The 24,681-nt window shown below is 42.6% G+C and overlaps 2 protein-coding genes across 2 annotated transcripts; one reads left to right on the forward strand and one right to left on the reverse strand.

Moving 5' to 3' along the window:
- Window positions 1-103: 103 nt before the first annotated feature.
- Window positions 104-12,431, reverse strand: rtel1 (regulator of telomere elongation helicase 1). Its single transcript, XM_030361771.1, has 32 exons — window positions 12,104-12,431; window positions 11,276-11,474; window positions 11,034-11,127; window positions 10,832-10,913; window positions 10,310-10,370; window positions 9,777-9,852; window positions 9,531-9,615; window positions 9,371-9,436; window positions 8,589-8,745; window positions 8,448-8,486; window positions 8,246-8,321; window positions 8,036-8,133; window positions 7,779-7,834; window positions 7,456-7,527; window positions 7,289-7,370; window positions 6,118-6,250; window positions 5,705-5,818; window positions 5,572-5,612; window positions 5,367-5,452; window positions 5,125-5,202; window positions 4,911-4,988; window positions 4,561-4,707; window positions 4,240-4,355; window positions 3,600-3,723; window positions 3,326-3,503; window positions 3,019-3,173; window positions 2,743-2,838; window positions 2,249-2,459; window positions 1,663-1,803; window positions 1,130-1,270; window positions 772-954; window positions 104-552 (listed from the first exon to the last, which is right to left on the reverse strand). The coding sequence occupies exons 1-32, from the start codon at window positions 12,203-12,205 to the stop codon at window positions 482-484; spliced, it is 3,438 nt and encodes a 1,145-aa protein (XP_030217631.1). The 5' UTR covers window positions 12,206-12,431; the 3' UTR covers window positions 104-481.
- Window positions 12,432-12,653: 222 nt separating this feature from the next.
- Window positions 12,654-24,360, forward strand: stk38a (serine/threonine kinase 38a). Its single transcript, XM_030361797.1, has 14 exons — window positions 12,654-12,877; window positions 15,604-15,739; window positions 15,975-16,026; window positions 16,846-16,968; window positions 18,426-18,509; window positions 18,950-19,073; window positions 20,269-20,423; window positions 20,539-20,650; window positions 21,128-21,189; window positions 21,357-21,474; window positions 21,938-22,061; window positions 22,934-23,029; window positions 23,113-23,207; window positions 23,301-24,360. Exons 2-14 carry the CDS (start codon window positions 15,609-15,611, stop codon window positions 23,438-23,440), a joined length of 1,416 nt encoding a protein of 471 aa, XP_030217657.1. The 5' UTR covers window positions 12,654-12,877; window positions 15,604-15,608; the 3' UTR covers window positions 23,441-24,360.
- The last annotated feature ends 321 nt before the right edge of the window (window positions 24,361-24,681 follow it).

Genomic DNA, 24,681 nt, shown 5'->3' on the forward strand with positions numbered 1-24,681 from the left:
ATGTGGCTATCCCTTAGATTTGCAAATATCACAATCGTTTAATATATTTTGATAAATATAATTGCTTGTCAGACCAAATTTCATATGCAAATGATTAAATGAATCATGGGTGTAAAAACATTTATTTTCAACGATTAATCAATTACATTTCTATACACAATATATTTCAAAACCCTTTTTTGTAGTATTTTGTGAGCAAGGCAATATTATGATGGAATGCATGTTTTACAGTACCAAGACAGTACATATAAACATAGGACATACATTACAGTAATTGTGAATGGAGGAATCTGCGGTCTGGATTTCAATAAACATTTACTTTCTCATTTTTTACCGTGGCATCATTTTGATTGTAAAAACAGTAAAATAGTTCACCTATTCCAGATTTGATTATTGATGAGCCAAACATCAGTATAGTTCACTTGGTCCAGACTTGGCCGAGGGTGCCACCCTAGCCTCTCCGCTGGCTATTTTGGCCGGGTTATCCTTTCAAATCTCCCAGCATCTCTTTAAACTGCTTCTTATGGTGGGGATGAACAAACTTTTCAAAACCTGAAAGCAGAAAAAATAAGAAATCAAAACAAAACAAACCACCCAATGACTGATACACAAAATACACATTTGACATGGTAATACACAGGTTCATTTTCATGTTCCCTTTTTTTAACCCAAAGTGTATGAGGAGACAAGATCAACTATTTTATTTCTTTTCTCGAGCGACTGACATGGCGAATCTCAGCTCAAAGCGATACGTTCATCACACGGCCTTACCCTCTAGAAGAACCAGGTTGTCATCCTTCTGCGTCAGGAGGCCCACTGCGATGGTGATCAGGCTCTCATAGTCGTCGTCTTTCTCGTAACGCCGCATGGCCAGAAGAAGCTGGTTGGACATCTCCGCTCCGAAGGTTCCCTTCACGGCTGCCAGAAAGCTCTCCCTTGGACCTTTTCCGTCACCTTGTGAAAGACGTCACAGAATGCGCGTTTACAGCCGACGCAATCAGAACGGAAAATGGCTGCAGGAAAACCTGATGATTAATTTGCTGTAATTGGTTGCAATGTGCTCATCCCAGTCTGTGTGTCCGGCATGCTGTGACCCTTGAGGAGGAAGTGTGCACTAATTGTAATCTACCCGTCTGGCCTGGTCTATGCAAATGCCCACTTGAGGTGTGGACGCCGAGATGCTGGCCTCCCTTGTTGAGCTGCAGACTGGTGTTCAGCTGATTGCCAGGAGGGCCAGAGTGGGAGCTTACACCGGGTCGCCCCTTGTTCGCTTAAAAAAACGCATAATGATGGTTATTGGCACATTATACTAACGAAAGACCTTTCCAATTTACAATGTCATTTAATTGCAACCCATTGTCCCCCCCCAGCGCTCGTCAGCCCAGAGGGGCTCGAAATGGACCAACATGGTTGATGCGTCGTGAGTCAGACTGGTGGATGGGCTGAGTGCAATCAGTGGCGGTGCAATGTATTCACGTCATGAAATCTGGTCCGTGGATCAGAAAATATAAGGCCAACACATTGGAAATTCTACATGGGCATTTCCACCAAATGAAAAATGGACAAGCCAAACTGCTCTTCCACAAGATCTTTTTTTAAAATATTTAGTTAATTCTCAACCTATAGAGGAAGTGCTCTGTGATACATATTTGAGGACTTTACCGGTCTGTTGCAGAACTAGAGCCTCCTTCTCCTCCTTGGAGAGTGAGTCCTCTTCTTTGTATCCACAGCCTTGACCCGTCAGCTCCTGGCATTTCTCATTAAATAACTTCTTATGGTGCGGTCGAAGGAATTTGTAAAGTCCTGCAACATTTGACAGCTGGTTATTAGCCATTTATAAATATACAGGAGTAAAAATTATGAAGTAACTTGGACTAGGATTATTGTTTTATTTCTCAGTTTTTTTTCAACGCATTTTATAGAAAAATAAGCTGTATGCTGACAGAGTGGTATTTTCATACGAATAGCCCATGGGGAACCACACGTTAGCTGAAGATATTAATACAAACATTTGAGTCTGAACAGGGACAATATGAGATGACCCAGTTAAACTGTAACACCATGAAAGAAGTACTTGCATGTTTACATCTTCTGAAATGACTCGCTTCTGATGTGCACACACACACACACACACACACACACACACACACACACACACACACACACACACACACACACACACACACACACACACACACACACACACACACACACACACACACACACACACACAAAGAGGGGAACTTGCCACGGTAGAGGACGTGGGTGTTGGCGTCGACCAGGAGGACGGCGGCCTCTGCCTGCAGTACGCCGAGGTCGTCCAGCCTTTTGTAGGCCTGCAGCGCGTCCATGACCTTCTGGTAGTTCATCTGGCTCAGAGACTTCCTCATCTCCGTCAGGAAGCGCCGCGCCTTACTGTGCGTGTTCTCCTCCGACGCACCCGGCGGAACGCTCTTTTTCTGGAAAGAGAGATTTGGTGTTTTGGTGTCAGTGTGTGTCGATCGCAACGTTATGGAGGGTTGGATGCAAAGAGTAATCAATTGAATCGGTATACGTGACCTTCTTTGAGCTATAAAGTAAACTGCTTTGATGAAATGATGGATGAAAATTATTAAATCATAAAAAAATTAAAAGATTAAGTGATTTAACTATTCTACTATTCTAACTACCGGTATTCGTGCTATTCTAAGTAATGGTAATACGTTTATGCGGTTATTGGTTATTTTGGCATGTATTTCCTACCTGTTCCTGGACCAGTTTGATTTTCCGTTTCCCTCCCCGAGATTTATCATCCATGTCTTTGTCATGTTGAAGAGACCGTGTGGACAAACCGCTGGCCTACAGCAGGTACACAGTAGAAGAGGACATAAACACAAACTACAATCAATAAACAACTCAATGCAATGTCTTCATTGCGTAAAAAACACAATAAAAAACATTGGATCAAACACTATATCAGATTCTTTGTTGTTATTCTTACACATTTTTACTAAATATTCATTTTATATGGAATCCTACCATCTCTGCCCCCGAGTTCCCCACTCCCTCTCCCCCATGCTGCCTGTCACTGTGAGCCAGGGCGTCCATCAATGTCCCAGGTCTCTGGCTGCTTGGCATCTCGGTGCTGTACTGAATAGACAGCCGGGCCATCCCATCGCCTCCCGGGTGCTCATCTGACGGACAAGAAGGCCAAAAGACACGTTGAAAACTCACTTTCCCTACCCTTCATTTATGTGAATTCATAACAGAGGTGTAAGACGTACTGTCATTTTGGGTCAAAATACTTGACGCATTTTAACTATCATGAATTCGCTGTGATACTCACTCAATTTCCTCCTTTTGAGACTAGGAACGTGGGAATCCAGTAGCTTGGCCTTCTGGGCCGCGAGGGGAGCCTGAACACTATTGCTTTGACCTCCTGAGCAGCCAGTGGAGCTGGAACACAGAGTGCCTGGACCGCTTGAGGAATCCCTGCCGCCGGCTGCCTTAGGAACCAGAGGCCTCTGGAACACACAATAACAAAACATGCGGTTTGTAGGATTCATTTATCACAGAAGTATTCAAATAGACTTTGGTTTGCGTTGCATCTCTGACCATACCATTTTTTGGGCCACTCTGAAGAACTGAGCGACATCACGGACCATATTGCCGAAGTTGTCATATCTGCGTATGTAAGGCCTCAACCATTTGGGCAGCTGGGCTTGGACATCTGCGTTTTTAAACCTGGAGGCACAGAAAAATGTGGGGAACGGTATTTTTCTTAAGAAAACATGACATATTTAAATAGACATTCAATTAATTCAAAACAATTAAAAAAATAAAAGTGATCAATTCCTCTTTTAATTCATCCAAATGATTCATTATTTGCTTATCTATCCTAAAATACTATGCGGTTTGGATCACATTGCCAGATGTCATGGGCATATATAAAAGCAAAAGTGAAAATAGGGGGAATCTATGGATTTCCAGTGGAAATCCAGTCACTATGAATCTTTTGGTTGGTTTTAAATCATTAACAGTTATGTGTATGAGAGTAAACATCAACATCACATGCATATATCCCGCCGAAATCCAAAGAGTAAATAAATACAAAAATTGAATTTCATGTTGCTTGTCAAGGCATCTGCAGGAAACAGATTTTAGATGGATGATCCAAGTGATCCCACCAAAATTAAATATCACTTATTTCAAGCTCCTGACACAACAATTAATCACGATAATCTCCTCAAAGCAGCTAACCTTCGGTCACAAAGGAATATGGCGCCGTAATCCTCCTTGTGCCTGATGACCCGCCCGATGGCCTGGTTGACGGCCCGAGATGCCTGCTGCCTGTACCAGTCTGAGCCGGACAGGCACTGAGGAGGACAGCACAGAACACACCCAGAGCACTGACCAACCATCCGAAGACCCTAAGATCCCCCAGAGCATGGACTGAACCTCTTCGACCTTCGTTCTTTGGATCTAATTGTTGCTTTGAGCTGATTGTGATGATCGTTGATCGCTTTCAGTTTGTCAAAATCACTCTATAAATTATTAAGATGATTAATGCCGTCATCTTACCTTGACTCCAGGAATCTTCTTCCTGCTGGTCTCATCCAGGAACTGCATCTTGAGCATGACCCGTGGGTCCATCTTAGGCGGGAATGGGAGGCCAGTGATGATGACCGCTCGGCCATAGTTGTCAGAAAAGTCCAGCCCTTCGCTGGCCTGGATGGAACAATGGAACAAATGTAAGAAATGTACAGTCATCATTATGGCCATATGCGTATTCATTATTAGTAAAAAATGGGACAGAACAATTCTGGTATTCATTGTGATGTACTAGCTACTGAACAAAGTTGTGTGCTTTTGGAGTTTAAATGTTAACCTGTAACAACTGTAACAGAGTTCTAGTTGGATCATGAAATCACCTTTCCACGACACACAGCAAAAAAGCTGCCTCCCTTGGATGTTGCATCGTTAACTTGGTTGTAATAACCCTCGATAACCTAAAAAAGAGAGCATTGTATTCATCAGTTCAATCCCAAAATGATGTGCAATAATATCAACAGTGCAAACACAATACACATTTATGCCAAGGGCACCATGTCAACAACCAATAATAGTAAATAAAACTTCACCTACTTCACTGAAATTGCTCTTCCCCTTAGGTTCAACAAACATTGGTTTCATGTTTTCAATGCGACCTGCATGTCCATTTGCCTAGAGAGATAAACACAAATGACATCAGACATATTCGAGATTCAAAGCGATATAATGTCCATGAGAACTCAAGTTGCTTCAGAGTTGATGCTCAATGGCCTGATTCCCTCAGGTCCCATCATAACGCCCAGGGTTTCTGTTCAACCAACTAGGATTCAGCTCACCCTCCAGAACTCCAGAGTCTTGTCCATCACCGGATATGAGGGGAAGAACACCAGAAGTCCATGGGGAACCACACGGCCAAAGTTGGCTGAAATATATTGATACAAATATTTGAGTCGGAATGGGACCAAATTTAATTAAACATCTTGTGAGAGAAATGCTTGCATGCCTATAGCTTCTGAAATGATTGGCTTCTGTTGTGCTTACCAACTGTGTTTCCCAAGGAGGCCATGTTTTCAGGTACAAACCTTAGAGGCACACAGACACAAACAAAAACACCTGTTCAGCAAAAGCAAGTCAAGTGTTCACTGATCCGCTGTGTACCGCTGGGACTGCGTACCTGCGGTCGTAAGTGGAACTGAGCTGCACGCCGTCCGGTCCTTGGTCCACGACGCCAACGAAGATCTGGTCTCGCTGGATCACATGAGTGTTCTCCAGCGCTACGGGGAAGGGACTGGCGACATGGAGGCCAGAGGGGAGACATTCACAAGGGGTGTCACAATACAGGGTGGCTACAATTCATCCTGGACGCAAGCACATGCCCCTGGCCAGCTATGAGTCAGGTCATCGAGGCCGGACCTCTGTAATTCTTTTAGAGCTAAAACATAAAACACAACTGTATAAAAAAAAAAACTGTGGTTGAGAACTTCTCAGAGATGAGTGCATGCTTGATTCAGTTTGGACTTGTTACTTTGTGTCTGCACTATTTCTCGATCCCTGGCTAAGGCCAGGGATCACGACGGACAGACCTACATTTGCATCTCCGCTGTGAAAGACTGAAGGGGCGACAAGGTGCCACTGGTCAGGATTATGCTGCGCACGCCTTGACGCTTGAGGTCCTGCATGCTGAAGCCAGGAGAGAAACACCAGTAGCTCAAGATGTTGCCTACAGGATTGGATAAAACATAAGGAAATCAACCAATGAGGTACACTCATTCATAATGACGATCAATGTGTAGTATCTGGTAGAAATGTATTGCAAACACAAAGTTGTGGGAGCTCAAAGATTTAAGAGAACACACATTTGCTTTTAAACATAGTTTAATAGATATAGTGACCGATATTCAATTGAATTCACTTTATTCAAAAAGATAGCTATCCCTTATGCCCTATCAGGGCTCCTGCTACACATGATTAATAATCGGTCTAATTAAATAAACTTACATTGATATCAGTATCGACTGGTATCAAGTCGATACATGTAGGGACATTATTGATTGACATTAAAGGTTGGGTATGGAATTCGCTTTTTTGGCCATTTTTGCAAAATTACTTGAAATCCTTATCATAACCCACTTACAGCCACTGAGTTAGAAGTACTGACATGAAAATTAAACAAGTCAATCATCTGTGGAACGGGCAGGGCTCGAAAAACTCCAGCCAATGATTTCCAGAGCCAGTGAGTTGCATTGGACAGTAAGTACGTCAATCAAACGGTCGTACTGCAGTCCCCCTCCCCCGCGCGCGACCCCTTCGTGCACGTACTCAAACCTCGTGACCCAGAGCAAGTTTCTGTTTGTTGTTATCCTGCGGTAGCTACTGGAGCTAGCTAACTAGCAAATGACTCGCTCTCGCTCGTGCATGATTGCGCGTCCATGTACTTGGAATGGGTGGAGTCAGAGTCAGCGTTGAAGGAGAGGGGGTAGGACCATTTGAGTTGTGTGTTTTCAAAATCTGCTGGCATTTCGCAAATCCCATACCCAACCTTTAATATTAGGAATCCCTAAAATTACAAGATTAGATTCTTTTTTTTTTACGTTTATAAATGTCACATATACCTATATACATATTTAGTATGCGCTGTATTTGTTACTATACTTATTTCTGCAGTGGGTAAAGTGGGGAAATGGAACACAAAAAAACGTATTTGACCGGGATTACTCTGAAACTCTACTGGATGTCTTTCTTCATGCTGTGCAGGTACCTAGTTTTTTTGTTGACGATGATGCCCATACGTCTACCTTCTGTGGCTTCTTGTTAAAGCTGTTATCCTTGTGGATATGAACCTATCGAACAATTGTGTGTTTAAGTGTTTTAGTTTCCAAATGATAATACAAATCAAGACGTAGTGTATGCTTGTTTAATACTCACTTTGAACTGAGCAGTATTAGCCTGCATTTCTTTTTCTGGGTTCCCTTCTTTTGGCTCACCACAAAACACCAGCTAGGGTAGAGCATCACATCACAGCATAAAAGTGTACTATTTACTTGTTTTAATGGGCTTTTTGAAACAAGGGAAGTCTATACTAGAGGGAGGAGAGTGTCTTCTGGCTTTTCATCCAATTAGTAGTAAATGTTTTTACACATGGGAAGTTCAACACTGTACCAAACTACATTTAAATTGTTTGTTCAGTCTTCGATAACATATCCAATTAGAAGTTTTTCAGCAAAGCAAGCTTTTGATTTAACCCTCACCTGAAAGATCTCAGAGAGCTTCTGTAACCCAGCCGTGTTCATGAATATTCCTGTCTCTGAAGAGAAAAATCAATCATTATTAGATCAATTTGTTGTCTTTATGATATTTTCTTGCCTCGCATCATAATGTGGAAGAGATGACAAGGCAAATTTGCAAAAATAACATAACATTAATCATCTTGAAAATACGCTTTTTAGGAACACAATATTAACTCTTCCATGAAAACAGTGTTAGGATAATGTTGAAATGTGCTTACTTCCTGTAACATAGGTTGTGATCTGCTCCAGAGCATCACACATGGCACTCTTGGTTTCAAATGTCAAGTTGGCCTTCTTGAATAACTCAAAAATGAAGCTGTCAATCAAAGCAATGTATAATGTGACACCATCCAATCCAAACCATTTTTTATCTGACCCAGGGGGTGAGGCTGCAATATGGTACAACTCTAGGTTGTACGATTGTCTACCTTCCAGGTTTAGTCAAGCCCTTCTCACTGGAAACTTCATAGGAATCAATGACGGCTTCTAAATCCAGAAGCATTTCTGTAAAAACAATAAGGAATAGTTTCGAAGAGGGTTCCTGAGAAGCTCATTATATCATCTGTAAAAAAAAAAAAAGTTAAGGAGCAGATTATTTAAAAGTTGTTTCTTTATACAAAATATGCTTACGTTTGATCTTTGCAATTGCAGCGACGTTCAAATTTAAATCTGAAACAAAAAACAACAACACATTTCCATCTATTCACCATAGGAGTGTGGAGAGGGACCTGCAGTGCGTCAAGGTATCTGTTGAAACAAAAGAGTTCTCACCAGAGTTCTTAGACCCCGAGGCAAAGTTGTCGGCGATGGGCTCGGCGCTGGTTGCGCCGTCGGCCTGCTCCTGCAAGACGCTGTTTACCACCTCGATCGCGGACGTCAGGTCGTACGGGGTCAGGTCAAAGGAGGTGGACTCCTCACAGATCCTCTCCTGCACAGGGAACACAGGCTGGGTTGGATACATGGGAAACACTCTGAAGATGCTCCAGCATGCCGCCATAAACTAAGTGGTCACTTTACTTGTCCTCTACCCAAAACCAATGCACTCAAAAAAACAGTAATGTACAGAGCCATTGCATACTGGAATCTGCTCCCCTCATGTTTGACTCTAACCAGGAATAAAGGTAAAATCAAAAGGAAACTTAAGGCAGCAATAATCAGAAAGGAAATTAGAGTAGATTAGGTTATTATTTAAGGTATTTTTGGACTGACAAAAATAATTTGTTTTTAATTCTGTTTTTTGTTTTTTTGCATCATTTACATGTAATGTAAATGTTGGTTACTAAGTCTGTGTTTTGGTCACCAACAATGATCATGCTGTACTGCACTTTTTTTTCTTTTTAATCTGTATTGTAATGTCTTTTGCCTGGACCCCAGGAAGAATAGTCTCCACTATGGTGTGTAGACTAATGGGGATCTTTAATAAACTAAACTAAACAGGAGTAGGAAGGCCAGCGTGTCCGTAGGGATTGTCAGTACGCGTGTGAATGAAATTCATTTATTTTTCAGCCATTACCAAACGACTGTGAAAGATATGAGGGACGTTGGCTGCCTACCACATTGTGTGCCTCGTCAAAGATTATCACGGCCCCCTTCAGGTCCAGATTCTGTGCTCTCCGGCTCTAGTCAACAAGAGGAAGGAGGCATTAAGGAACAGTTTTCCCGGCATGAGATGAGGAGCATCATTAAATAATTAAATCAAAAATTGTACTAAACCTTTGGGTCGAGGAGGTAGTTGTACGGCATAAATATGATCTCTGCCTGAGTCTTCAGGGTACGCGATAAATAATACGGACAAACCCTAAAAGAGTAATCATAGGTTAATGCCGATTGTGAACTTTGTTAATCATTGTTAATACTATCCCACTAAACCCCAGATAAGGGTTAGTATTTTATTCAAAACAATGCAAACCATGTCATGATATGAATGAAATATGATAAAGAAAACAAATCTAATCAAACCTGTGCATGTTCCCAGCTTTCACCAAGTCCTCCACGTCCATGATGGAATTAACCAGATCTTTATCAGTGCCTTTCTCTGGTGAGCAAGGTGCATGGAATGAAAATTAACCACGGGTTATTGCTCATATCTGAGCTACACAGACCATCATTACAGCTCATTCGTCCTATAGATTGTATAGCTTTTTATTTAATATTTTATCATAAAAAAAAATATATATACTATTAGGACAGGCCTCAGATTCAATCTTGGATTGTTCGATCCATAGGTACCCTACACCTGTGAGGCCATTCAGAGTGTCTGTCTTACCAAGCCCTATTGTGTCATTAATATTGGTTCCTCTTTTTTAATTGCACTTTGTAAACACGTTTAAAAAAGGTGCAAGTTTAGTATAATGAATTATTATTATAAGGAATTAGCTTATTACCACTTTTCAGTCATGTTTGGCAGGATTCAAATTATAAGAAGTACACACTTGTGGGAATGGGATATCCATGCAGTACATTGATAACAATAAAATCTAAGTAAAAATTACCTTCAACATTGTTGTAGAATGCACAGGACCTTGCAGCAACCTTTGCTTTGCACATATGAACCTGGAAAAAACACAATGCGTCAAAAATAATTCCATTGTTTTCAGATCCTACATCTGAGATTCAGCTCAATCACACCTGGTAATTCAAGAGAACGTACAATGTCATTCAGAGCATCCCGAGTTCAAATCACTTACAAATCTCATGCTTCAATGTGGGTTAACAGAACATTTGAATTTGCTTCATATTTGTATCGACCAATCATGTCGCTAGAGGGGGGGGGATCTATAAAAGCGCAATTCGCAAACACAAACTCAGTGAGCAGTACTAAACTGTAACGCAAGTGTCTTTAAAGGTTTCAAAGCAACACCGTGCAGTAGACGGCCTTTGTAGAATCCCACGTAGCCCTGCTGGATCCCTGATAAGGATCCGGCCCACAAACACTATGCGTTGTGTTAGTTAATTGCAGGATTCAGGTGAGGCGAAAATAAATAGTGACCGACGTCAACCGATCCTAACTGTACCTTCATGTGATGGCTCTCCTGACGCATCACCTCTGGGTGGATGCACATCTGGTCTCTGGATCCAAGCACACACATCTTTGGTCTGGCCCAACAAAACGCAAGTATAATGATCACTTATGACTGTGTACATGCATGAACCGAGGTGCACAACACCCCATTGACAATTGAAATGACATAACGTTACAGAGAGGAGGCTATTCACCTGTAGGCAGTGTTTTTCAACTCACTGATCACCTGGGAGAGCTGCGAATGTGTCCGGGATGCATATATGATTTTTGGAATATCCGTGTAGTAGGCTGGATGCCACAAAAACATAAACATTAAGTGATGTTAAAACAAGAGACAATTTGCATTGTTAACAGATTTACAATGTATGTGACAGCAAAACAACTTATTGATTTATCCATTAAACATCATACTGCAAAAAAAACATCAAATGAATACTTGTTCCGTCTCCATCCGTGGCCGCAGTACCCCAGGTGGCCACCGGCATGTCAGGGAACATTTCGGCTCCCTTCAGTCTCTCTGTTATCTTGCGAGCGGAGATGGTGTCCTTAAAATGGTCCCTCCAAGCTAACGTAGCACAGAGCAGGCACAGGGTCTTCCCTGTACCGGTTGGGCTTTCCAGGACCCCATTCACCTTCTATGTAATGACATCATTAGAATTAGAATTCGGGATTTACTTGTCACAAATGGGAAATAAACGGTTGGGTTAAACTATATTGGGTTTGGTTCGTTACATTTGACACCCAATTGACGCACTTGGCAGAAACCGCTTAAAATAAATAATGGATGTGCATTTACATGAAATAGGGTGATACAGGTTATTTGATAATATAGGCCAGTATTAACTTTTATATTTGTAATGGGGTTAGCTTAGGAAGAGATAATAATTTAATAACTCACATTTAAACCTAAATCTAAAAAGGCCGCTCTAAATGAAACGGAGACAAGTGGGTGCCATGATGGTTCAAATGTGAAGCAACTATTCAAATTGTTGCAGCATACAGTAACAATGTGTTGGACTAGTTTGAAGTTATTTTACATGAAAAGGGATATTAAATATGGTATTATAAATGTACATATATCAAACAATGAATGCATTGCAATATATGTTATAAGGCTCGTGAAACCATCCTCTGAAGTTAGGATGATGACGGTCATGTTTCCCTCCTTTACAAGCTGACCCATTAGTTATTTACACCATTTAGTTTAGTATTAACATTCATAAATTACACGTCCAGGGGGTAGCCTAATCGAACAATGACTTACTTGTTGCAGGCATTCGATGACTTTACTCATGTAATCATTCTGGCATTCATACGGAGTGAAGGGAAAGTTGATAGTCACTCCATTGAGGGTTAATAGAGGCATCTTTCCCCTGGTCAACACATCTGCAATGGATGTGTGAGCTCAACTTAACACAACCATTTGAGGGTAGCGAATGGTAGGAAGACTAGTACCTGAACAATTAGAAAATGACTAAACAATACTGGATACTTTGACATGCGATGACATATAACAAGTTTGTTAATAAAGTAGGAGCATGGCTGTTTTGAGGTATCTCTTCTTCTTCTTCTTCTTTTTCTTTTTCAGCCTCGGTGGGTTCGGCATCATTTGACGCATTAACGCCACCTACAGCCTCCCTGTGACATGAACTGTTCTTATATAACATATTATCCACGGACGAACCGCAGACGTCAAATCTCGCACATTTCTCGAAAAGTTTTTCAGAATACAATGTGATAGATTCTTATGACTTATTAACAGTACTGTATTTATAACAGATGTATTGGTGGTCCTTTTGGTAGCTTCCTTATGTTATGAAACAATTTAAAAAAAAAAACTATTCTTTTGTTTCAAAATGACTACTACGAAGGTGTCAGAAGGAGTACACAAAACGTTTGCGCTCTTGACGTTTTGAAAATGTTTTGGCAGCGCTCCTCTTCCGTACTGCGCGTCATCACCCTCATCATCATCATCTTCCTCATCCTCAGTTGGACCAAAGTAAGGGAAGTAAAGACGGACACGAGCGATCCTTCGACCGTAAGTCAACAACAAAAACTATGCCACACTATATCTAACCATGGCCGTAACGTACAGGGACCTTTGTTCGAGTTGTTGCAGTGTAACTTAGACTTTATGACAACATTTCAAGACGTTGTAAACAAATTAGCTGGGCTGGATTGGCACTCACTAGTACTAACTCACGTTAGTTAGCGCTTGCTACCTCACCTTCCCACGGCGTTGAACCCTACACACACATATCACCTAACGTGGGAGCTGTTGGGCTTAAGCTGCGACATTCACCACAAGATAAAAAGGTTTAAAGTTTTTAGTTTGCTTCTATGAGAGCTGCTCCGCTAAGAGGCTCTGCTATGCGACTAGCTACACTGGACTGGTGGATCAAAGTGAAGTGCTGCGATCAGGCTTCACGACTACGTTACAAGTTTGTTGTGGTTGATAATATTAAGATGGTAGTTGTATAGACGTGTTAGGAACAAGTTGTGATGATCTGGGTGTGTTAAGAAACGATCAGCTTTGTGTGTGACACGGTGTGGGACCCAGCGCTCCGTGTTGTTATCCAGGTGGGAACCTGAAGGTAGAATGCAAATGTCAGGCTCTACCTACTTTCCGGGTTCAGGAGGGGTCGTTGGAGACATCCTACGATCCCTATAGTTGTCTTTATCTCTCGCTTTAATGGACAAAATAACTGTGTGCGTTTGTCTTTAGTTTTGCTCAGCAGTGAGCGAGGGAAAGTTGCCTGCTTAGCGTTGCATCCTAGCTTAAGTTAAGACAACATTACAGTCCCTGTTGGCGACACATGCTTGAACGTTTTTCTGCTCAAGGCAGCCGACATGTCCAGGCTTTCAAAGTCCGACAACCGCCGTGTTTTCTGCTCGGGGGAGGGGGATATGACGACAGTGGGGATATTGTCAATGCCGCTTCTGATAGTTCATGATAACCGCAGTCTTGTTTGCTTCAATCAACCCAAATGGAGTAAAAAAAAACCAAGGCATGATAGGGAAAATCAATGGAGTTGTCAAAGTAAAATGGAAAACAAAATTGCAAAACAAATATATCTAACCATGTTCAATGCCAATGACAGGATTTTATTTTTTCCGCATTAATTAGAAAAAAACTTTCTTTAACTGTTAAGACGTCATAATGGCTTGGGTAATAAGGGTGCATATTGACTAAGTGGGAGGTAACGCATTACAAAAGTATTCTGTTACTAATATACTTTCGGATATATATTAGTAACATAATTCCTCACAGATATAACGAAATAAGCAGTACTAGTACTTTTACAACAAGTAATATGACAATATAACCTACTGCTATGGCTGCGTGTTTATTTATATTTACCACGCATGATGTGAACCTTCGTTTTTTGTTTCCTGTTTTTGCTGAAAGGCTGCATTCTTGCAGACAGTACATTATCAAGACAGATGAATCCCATTACTTCCCATTTTAACATCTGTGTAAGCATTTGATATACTCTTAGAAAACATAATATGCCCTCTTAATGATGAAATTTGAGATTAATATAGTTTGCCTCATTCAGTACTTGTTAAGTACTCCCTTATTAGACAGGAAGTCACTTAGTGTAGGTGAGATAGGAGAGTTTGAGATAGGAGATGGGAGAACCTAAAGAGGAGGAGAAGGTAGGAACTGAGCGAGGAGGAGCTAGGAGAGGAGAGGGTAGGAACTGAGCTAGGAGTAGCTAGGAGAGGGTAGGAACTGAGCGAGGAGAGGAGAGGGTAGGAACTGAGCGAGGAGAGAGTATGAACTGAGCGAGGAGAGGAGAGGGTATGAACTGAGCGAGGAGAGGAGAGGGTATGAACTGAGCGAGGAGAGGAGATGGTATGAACTGAGCGAGGAGAGGAGATGGTAGGTAGAAAAGAGGTGGGTGCAGGAAGAAGTCACGCAGTCTGGATAGGGTGTCTGTTACCTATTTTATGAGAAGCCAAGGAAAATGAAAAGCTCCAACCAAGGTGTTTTTTTTTCAGGCCATTTCAGCGTCGGTACACGCACTAGCCTCATTGGTGTGGTAGCACACTAATGCCTCGTCGTGGCACGGAGCACCCGCTTACTTCATACCGCTTCTGGAAACCATCTAGGGGAAACACAGCTATCTTATTAATCTCCAGGGCTCTCTTCAATGAGTATAATGGTGGTGTTTGGCCTCCTTGCTCCCTGTCCTGTGATACCATGTATCATTTCAGAACTAGGGTCACCTTTCCTCGGAAAATTCTGAGCTTTTTCGTGTTCTAGCTTCTTTGGACCCTCCTGATCTTGAGAGTTCACATTCTGAATTGTTTGTCTAGGCTTTGTAGCCAGACGCCTAATCAGTCCATTTGACTGTAGGCAACACAATGTGCAATGTAAATCAACAAAGTCATATGTCAACAACCGGGCCTTTCCCCCGCTTTAGATTCCTTTTATTATTGTGCTGTCAATAGCACATCCATCTCATATCCAATGCTTGTTTTCCGATACAGTATGGTTGTTATGGTGGGATAAAGTGTGCCTGTCGCCTTAACTTACCTTAACTTGCCTTATCCCTGTGACCGGCCTGTTTGACTGGTTGATTTGTCTCTTTAACCTGAATGGTTGAATTATGCTCTTGAACCGGTGAATTGGGAGTCAACTTAGAAAGTTCAGGGTTGCGTACAGCCCTACTGTTACTGTAGTCTACCACTGTGCAGTATTATCCGTTTCTCAGTCCGCTTAGAAACTGAAACCAAAACTGTGTTGGCTCCATCCAGGTACCATGGCAATGACGGGCCCGAGCTCCTGTTCCTCCATGAGTAACCACACTAAAGACAGAGTGACCATGGCCAAAGTGACCCTGGAGAACTTCTACAGTAACCTAATAGCACAGCACGAGGAAAGGGAGATGAGGTAAGGTGTTGTGTTTGGAATGCATTTCAAATGTTATCTTGCTTTACAAAATTGAATGCGACCGCACTCCAATGTACAAACTTGTTTTACATTGGAACAATTTCCAATGTATGTTTTGTTGACTTTACATTTTTATTTCCTTGTCCACCTGCTGCCGCCATATGTAAATAATGGGCTACAGTTTATCTACAAGTAATCAATCAAGTAACAACATTTCCTATTGACTTGTTTTCAGACAGCAGAAGTTAGAAAAGGTGATGGATCAAGAGGGATTGGCCGATGAAGACGTAAGTTCGTATTTTGGCCTCGTTGAACACATAGTACTGGCTCACAATCTAAAAATACTTGTAAATTACTGTCATAGCAACAGCATATGTCACAAACTAGCGTAGCTCAGCTGTGACGGCTGCGTGGGTGGGAGGTGATTTGGTAATGTTGAGACGGTTCCTACCTTTGAGCGGTACTGGTTGGCCAGCATTACTTGTTTGTAGAATACATCAGCTATGGGAGGAGTTATTATTGATAACTTTAATGAAATCTCTTAACGGTCAGCATTCAGGAAAGATATCGCCAGGTTATTTTAAGCTACGAGCTGGCTAAAATGTTACACATTGCAACCTCTCAACTTGTGGAATTGTTTGTTCTGAGAAAACAACCTAACCACGACGGTACTTAAGTGGGCACTATAAGAGAAAACGACCTAACCATGTCAGTTCTTATGTGGGCACTACTTGAGAAAACTTCCTGACCAGGTCAGTTCTTATGTGGGCCCTACTGGAGATAACTACCAACCAGGACAGTTCTTATGCATAGACTTGTGTTGTACAAAACAAATAGTGTACCCAGCAAGAGGGTGGGAGTTTAACAAATATCATTGCTGATTTACTTCACGACATAGACACTGTCAACCATTAACACAGGGTAATGGAAAACCAGGCAAATCCTTTAATGTCTTCTCTATAACCTTAAATTCTAAGCTGCTCCAGAATTTTTTTATCCCCTTATTTATTATTTGACATGCCCACACAACATCGTATAGTACAATTCAATTTCCTGAGGAAAAATACTGTATTATTAATATGATTTTTCTTTTTCTGCTTCACCAGAAACGGGTCAGAAGATCTCAACATGCCAGGAAGGAAACCGAGTTCCTCCGGCTGAAACGCACCCGGCTCGGCCTGGAGGACTTTGAGTCCCTGAAAGTCATCGGAAGAGGGGCTTTTGGAGAGGTAGGAGGCTGTTTATCTTTGGTCACCACAGACCACAATAACATATCATTGTCAAATAAATCAACATTTTACAGGGAGGCTAAATTGTTTTGGGTCAATGACATTTGTTTGAGGATAACTTTTGGATCGTTCACATGGATCCTATATTCTATCATTTTGGGTCTAAGTGACCAATACGGACACCTTTCTTTCGAATTTCCAATAGTAGGCGAGAGCGCCTCAGTTGTTGCAGTTGTGAAACGGGCTGCAATGTAACCCTTGGGGAAACTGCACCCTGTCAATGTACGTCCTTTCAAAGTGCTTGTTTTGGCCACTTACAGGCTCAGGTGTTATTAATGTCTAAAAATCCCTTCAGGGGATTCTGACTTTTTTCCTTTTTCCTTGTTAATGTGTCTGCCCATGTCTCGGTCAAGGAAAAGTCTCTCTCTGAAATCTCGTTGTTGAGTTGTTGAAGGAAATCTCCCTATTGTTATCTCAATCTCAACTCTCTCTCCTTCACCCAAATCTTTTGGATAACACTTGACCGCTCTCTGTTCTACATCACAACACACTCTTGCCGGCACTCATCTCTCCCACGTTTCCACTTTTCTCATCCTGCCAAAAGTAAACTCTCACAAGATTTCAAAGCGAGTCTTCCCTTTGAGCGAAACATGGTAAAGCAAAAAGGTTTTTTTCTTGGTAGGGTGCTTTCCATAATGTTTTCTTACACTTACAATAACAACTCAAAGCACTCTGAGATGATGTAATGCAGACAGGGCGCTATTTCCCCATGTGTTACATTGCAGCCCGTTTCACAACTGCCATAGCTGAGGCGCTCAATATTAGACATATTAAAAAAAAGTCTGGTCCGTGTGAGAAACACAAACACGAAACTCGAAAAATGAAGAAATACCAAAATAGTCGTGACAGTTCCGCTTTAATACAGCTTCTTAAAACTGCTTCTGCAGATGTCCATTGTCATCGTGACCACTGCGATGTCTGTTTGATTCCGTCATGGCCTGCTCTGAGCTTTGACGGCCAATGGCTGGTCCGGCTTTAGCCAATCAAGGCCAGCCAGAGGTACTTGGTCCCACCCTTAAGAACCCTGATTGGACCGCGCCCGGGCTTCTTACCAAGACTGAGGCGATTCAGGGCTGTACACCTAACGCCATTTAGAAGAAATGGGCACCAGAGTGTGCAGTTTAAAGAGGGTTTAGGACTAGTCGATGGAACTGGTTTGGAGCCCCAATCAATTAATCAAGGTTGTTGCACAGAGGCACAGCTTCACGATATTGTGTTGTGTAACCCCATCGCGGTTCCATTCCAACGTATTCTCTTTTGTCTTTCGTGGCCGTTGAGTTATGCAATGATGAAGCGACCTTGCTGAACATTTTTCCTCATAGTTTCCTCATCCAAGAATGAACCCTGGTATTCATGGAGGGTCTGTTGGTTTAACACGACTCTCTGTTTCCTTGAAGGTTCGTCTGGTGCAGAAGAAAGACACAGGACATGTATATGCAATGAAGATTCTTCGGAAAGCTGATATGCTGGAAAAGGAACAGGTACTTAAAGTGGCCCTACCTAACATTTCAAGACTAGAGAACTCAATTAATTTACAAAGCTTGTCCAATGCAGAAGAGCACCTTTTACTGGTACCTGTATTTCGAATATCAAAGCTGGATCTCTTCCGCTGCCGAATTCTTCCCACCAAAGAGCTGAGACTTCATTCGTATCCAGCCTTGATATAACAAAATATGGCCAACGTATCCTGGCTGACTTGGAAAATAATCCTTGTATTTAATTTAATGTTGTAATATTTTGCTAGATTCGTTCTCTATCAAAGTATTTTATTTGGTTGGGTATTTATTTATCATGAAAATTTGAAAAGGCTGTACTTGCCTGGTCTGGTCATTGAATTGTAGTATGTTATGTGCGGTATTCTATATTTATAAGAGTCGTTGTGTGGACATGATTTGAATTATGAGTATGACGTTGTCTTTAGATCGGACACATTCGAGCGGAGAGGGACATCCTGGTCGAAGCAGACAGTCTTTGGGTCGTCAAAATGTTCTACAGCTTCCAGGACAAGTTGAACCTCTACCTCATCATGGAGTTCCTACCAGGAGGTAGGGCTTCCTGCTGTGGGCCTTTACATGTCTGGCTTCCCTCCCGTTCAGATAGATTTCAAGCGGACCAATCACAACAGTTTTATGTGAAATGGGGTGGGTTTAGTACGATGACTGTAAAGAGGAGCGAGAATCCTCGTAAGCAACCCAAAACGTCTGCCACTGATGTGTCACAGGTTCCGTTCCTCTGATTGGTCATAGGTCCATCCAATTGCGTCACAAGGCTTTTTGGTCTGTGCAAGTTGAAACCGCCCTTTAGAAATTAAACCAGATTCCAGAGTAATGCACTTTGGAAATTGGTCTAGTCTATAATGATTCCATTGGTTAAACCCCATAACTATTAGTCTATAGGCATTTTTACACTGCCGGTTCGGTCGCGGCTTGGCACTCCCGGCAATTTCACCGTCTTGCCTGTATGAAACCAAGGGGGAAAAATCCACCATTCGTCACAGCGCCAGCTTTCTTAGTTTACTGGAGAAGGCGGGGCTACGTACAGAGTCTAGGCCTCTTTAGAATAATTAGCATACTCCCGTATGTTTTAATTTTTTTATAAATGAAGACGCCTAAATGCAAGAATGAGTTCACGTCCGAGTGTGGGCTACAAACGCGATTAACTATTTACAAGTGCAAAATCACCAACATATTCTCTATTTGGCTGACCACTTGTTTTTTTATTCTGACAAAAGCCTCTTAAGGAACGTTCCTCTGCGTCTTTCTCGTAGACCGCACCATCTTTCCACGTCTTCGTTAAATGCAACTGCATCACCTTCTCTCCCATGTTGGTCAGCAGCTTGCGGAATTACTTGTCTCTCCAGCTAGAACTACTCATGTTGATATTGCTGCGTTGTCTCTGTTGTAGAGACAGCGCAGTCTCTACAACAGAGAGCAACAATACCCAAACCCCCCTCCCTGGAACCGCGGAGCCATCTAATCTCATTTACATCAAAATGAAACCGCCAATGTGTGTAGGGTCCGGGAGGGTAAATTTGGTTGCTAGCTCAAGCAGGCAATTTACCTTGGACAGTGTTAACTCGGGGACCATGCTGGGGAAAAAGGCGTGCATAAGACGGGCATATTTGGCAGTGTAGAAACGTCTTGTGAGCAGCGGTTATTTGGATGGAATCCTCACGGCAGGGCCTTAGCCACATAGCAGCCGTCTCTGTTCTCAACGCCATCCTTGTGCCTCTTCACACAGGCGACATGATGACGCTGTTGATGAAGAAGGACACCCTGACAGAGGAGGCCACCCAGTTCTACATAGCGGAGACCGTGCTGGCCATCGACTCCATCCACCAGCTGAGCTTCATCCACCGAGACATCAAGCCTGACAACCTGCTGCTGGACTCCAGGGTAGGGACTGGGCGACGAGCTCGCAACCAATATCAACATGGCTCGTTTGTGTTTGTACGACGATAAGTGCATGTAAAGAACGTGTTTAACTGTGATCCTCTCGCCATGGTCCCAGGGTCACGTGAAGCTGTCAGACTTCGGCCTGTGTACGGGGCTGAAGAGAGCCCACCGCACGGAGTTCTACAAGAACCTGAACCACAGCCTGCCCAGCGACCTCAGTAAACAAAGTCAGTGACACCATCATGTATATCATGGAGATCAGGGGTCTCAAACTCAACTTACCTCGCTGCTGGAGGTAGAGTCTGGGTCAGGCTGGGCCACATCAAGTATTCCACAAAAAAAAGTAGCACAACTGACCCAATCTGAGTTTATGATCAGGCTATAATTAGATCACATTGGCTAGCTAATCGCTGACAACAGGGGACATTTCATAGTGGTTGGTGGAATCCGGGACATTTTAGCATCCTTTGGCTTTTGTCGGGACTCAGGGACACGCAACTCAAAATTGGGACTGTCCCGGCAAAACCGGGACATCTGGTCACCCTACACCAACACTAAACTTTGATGTCAAGTAGGGGGCCACAAAATATCATCCAGCGGGTTTGAGACCCCTGATGTAGATCATGTTTACATTTTCTATGTTTATGGAAGGGAGTGCATTTATTTGAGCAGACTCATTTCAAATGTACCATGGCTCTATTCAGCGTTTCAGAATATGAACTCAAAGAGGAAAGCAGAGACGTGGAAGCGGAACCGGAGACAGCTGGTGAGGATCCGATTCTTGAAAAATTGGTGCAAAGGCAATATATTGTATGTCATATAGTCACTGAAGCTTCTATGGTATTCATTCTGTGTTCCTAACCCTCGAAAATCAATGTTTTCTCCTAACATATCATGTTAACCCATTGCCCTTCTCTGAATCCTCCTGAACAGGCCTTCTCCACGGTGGGAACCCCAGACTACATCGCCCCCGAGGTCTTCATGCAGAACGGTTACAACAAGCTCTGTGACTGGTGGAGCCTGGGGGTCATCATGTATGAAATGCTGATAGGTAACTGTGCAACACCTCTTTAAGATGTACATGTTGCATTATAGAGTTGAGCGAGTGGCTCTTCCCCGTCTACAAATGTCCTTGTGTCTGCAAATTAACCTATAAACCGATCAACAAATGGACCATTTACAGTCATGAAACAAAGGAACTTGAACCGTAACAACTGTGTTTAACACGATGTTGGTGATCTGAAGTTTCAAAAAGATTTTAACAAATGACATGAATTGAGGCGATTGCGGCAAGTAACTCAACATTAACAACATTACAATGCACTGCACTTCAATGCATTCAAATGGGTCAATGCCCTCTGGAAACAGAAGGAGGAAATGTTTCAGTCGATCTTCTGTGGGCATTGCTGTCTCTGCGTGGCTTGAAATATTTCCAGAATATTTTCATTAAAGTTTTAGTTTAAAGAGGCCATTTTTGATTCATTGGATTCTGAGCATCTAATGTGATTTCCCAGGATACCCACCGTTCTGCTCAGAGACCCCACAGGAGACGTACAGGAAGGTGATGAACTGGCAGGAGACGCTCATCTTTCCCCCAGAAGTACCGATCTCCGAGAAGGCCAAGGAACTCATCCTGAGGTACAGCTTCAGTGTGGGCTTGAACCCTGTCTCCACGCAGGTTGTATCATGTGCCAGTGAACCAGAAATCGTATCACTTGTAGCTTTAAACATGTTTGTATGTTGTCTATATTCTTAAACATAGTAATCCATGCTGCGTTGTCACCGTTACTAAAATAATATAAATGGTATAAAATAGCAGCCCTGGTCCAATCCCGTGTCCGTTAGTCGCAGCGATCAGACTGCAATGCAGAGAAGGTTTGATAACACTCCGCTCTGTGTGGATGCGTGGAGCTACGTCTCGGGGCATTAATGTTGATCGCTCATACCGAGAGGGTGAAGCTTCTCAGACACTTCCAGAACAATGCCGCATTGCGCGGCGCATTTCATAATACATTGGTCGTTAAAACATTCATATTCAGCAACACGTACTTGCTATAAAAACGATTTATTTGCACTGGGTCGTTACCATGGGGATTACACCTACACCCTCCTTCTTGGAACTGTCAGCCCAAAACACATAAAAACACAATTTAAAGTGTTTGAATTTGAGTTTAAACAGGCAGTTCACTTAAGTGGGATATACACTCCTGCAATACAGCTTGCTTGCCTAGAGACACGGCATGGTTCTCTGCGGAGCTGCCTGTGTTTATACTTCTACGGCCCATTACCGATGTACACAAGGGGGCAGCATAGCCTGCCTGACCTCAAACGTACATAAACGGCCAGGAACCGTATATGGAGGAACTCAAAGTATGAGTTCCTCCATACTTTCGGGTCTCTGACGAGCTACATTGACTTTGGCTTGAGTGTAATCCGGCTGTGACCCGTTCAACCGTGTTTGCATTGCAAAGCGCTGACGAGACATGGCGCCTTCATGTCGGCCTCTGCAGGTTCTGCTGTGAAGAGGAGCACCGGATCGGAGCCACAACAGTGGACGAGATCAAGAGCAACGCCTTCTTCGAGGGGGTGGATTACGACCACATCAGGTGGGACCTTTGGTCTTTACTTTAGACCTGCCGCGTCGAAAGTGACATTTCTGTTCATTGATGATTTCCGTTTGTTCTTCCAGAGAGAGACCCGCCGCCATTCCCATCGAGATCAAAAGTATCGACGACACGTCGAACTTTGACGAGTTCCCCGATTCCGATATTCTCCAGCCGACAAGTGAGGACATATCGACAACGCATCAATCCATCACGTACCTGTATATTTTCCCAGGCTCGACTCCCTATATCATTCTTGTGTATTTCTTCCCAGCTGCTCCAGTTGTGTCCAACCAGACGGAGACGGACCTGAAGAACAAGGACTGGGTGTTCATCAACTACACATACAAACGCTTTGAAGGGCTCACGGCCCGCGGGGCCATCCCCTCCTACATGAAGTCTGGAAAGAGATGAGCTCGTCGCCGTAGGACTCTCAAACCGTGCTGTCAAACAAAAGTCCCGCCCTCAAAGTAATCAACACAATGTGTGTGAGGCGGATTCCCTCTTGGGCTGTCCATGTTCAGGAAGATGAAAAAATGCTCTTACTTTTCATCGTTGTAAAAAAAAAAAATGGATTGATGCTTTCTTTTTTTTTTTGGTATGCTTCACTTTAAAATATTTCCAAGCTTGGAATGTATATTTGTTTTTCAGTGCCTCAATTCATCCAATATCGATATTTCTTTTATTTTTTATTATTTTTTTTACTCTCTGATGTCATTTTAGAATGTTCCTCAAACCTGTGGACTGCTGCAGAGTGCTTCTCGTCTGCAATTCCGAATACCAGCAATTTACTCGTGCGTTGGGCAGCCTTTAGTCCTGCGTGGGGCCTACGATCATCAGCTACTACGGTTCACACCAGGCTTTTATTCTATCCTCACTCTTCACTTCTGAGACGCTTCCTCAGGCTCTTCATTCAGTACACCCTACGACACAGTAGAGCTGTGTTCTTCGTTCAAGATGCATATCAAAGTGTGACTTTACTTTTCCCACAGATGCTATTGGAGTGTATATGCTAATAGTTTGGGTGGAAAAGCTCTTCACGGCTGCAAGTTGTTTCCCTTTTTAAATGACATTTGCTTCTTGTTACCAAATGACTCGTAACCAAAGAGCTGAATGAATCATGTCTTAAATTATGTTTATACTCTGTATGTAGTGTTTGTAGTTTCACTTAGGTCTCGCTCAATACGCATTAATGCACATATTGGTAGCAACAAATTCCCAGCTTGAGTTTCATGCTTTTTATGAATGGAACAAATGACAAAGGATGTAATACTTGTACTATGTTGTTGTGCCACCTTATCAAAACAAAAATACAATTTCACTTTGGATACAAATGTGTGTTTGATAAATCACTGATGCATTGTCTATTCTCTGTTTGTGGCCTCCCAGAATTCATGGGTTCAAACTCAGCTGCGATCTTCTGTGTGTGAAGGTTCTCCCCATCTTCTTTCCCCCTTGGCTTTCCACCAGCTGCTCATGATTTCACCTGCACCAGAAGACGTGCATGTTTGGTTAAAGATCCCATGGCATGAAAATTTCGCTTTCTGAGGTTTTCTAACATTAATACAAGTTCCCCTAGCTTACCTATGCTCCCCCAGTAGCTAGAAATTTCCTTGGGTCTAAAACGAGCACTAGGCATTCTGCTCCGCCTTTGA

The sequence above is a fragment of the Gadus morhua genome, chromosome 7 (genome assembly GCF_902167405.1).
Source record: "Gadus morhua chromosome 7, gadMor3.0, whole genome shotgun sequence".
NCBI lineage: Eukaryota > Metazoa > Chordata > Actinopteri > Gadiformes > Gadidae > Gadus > Gadus morhua.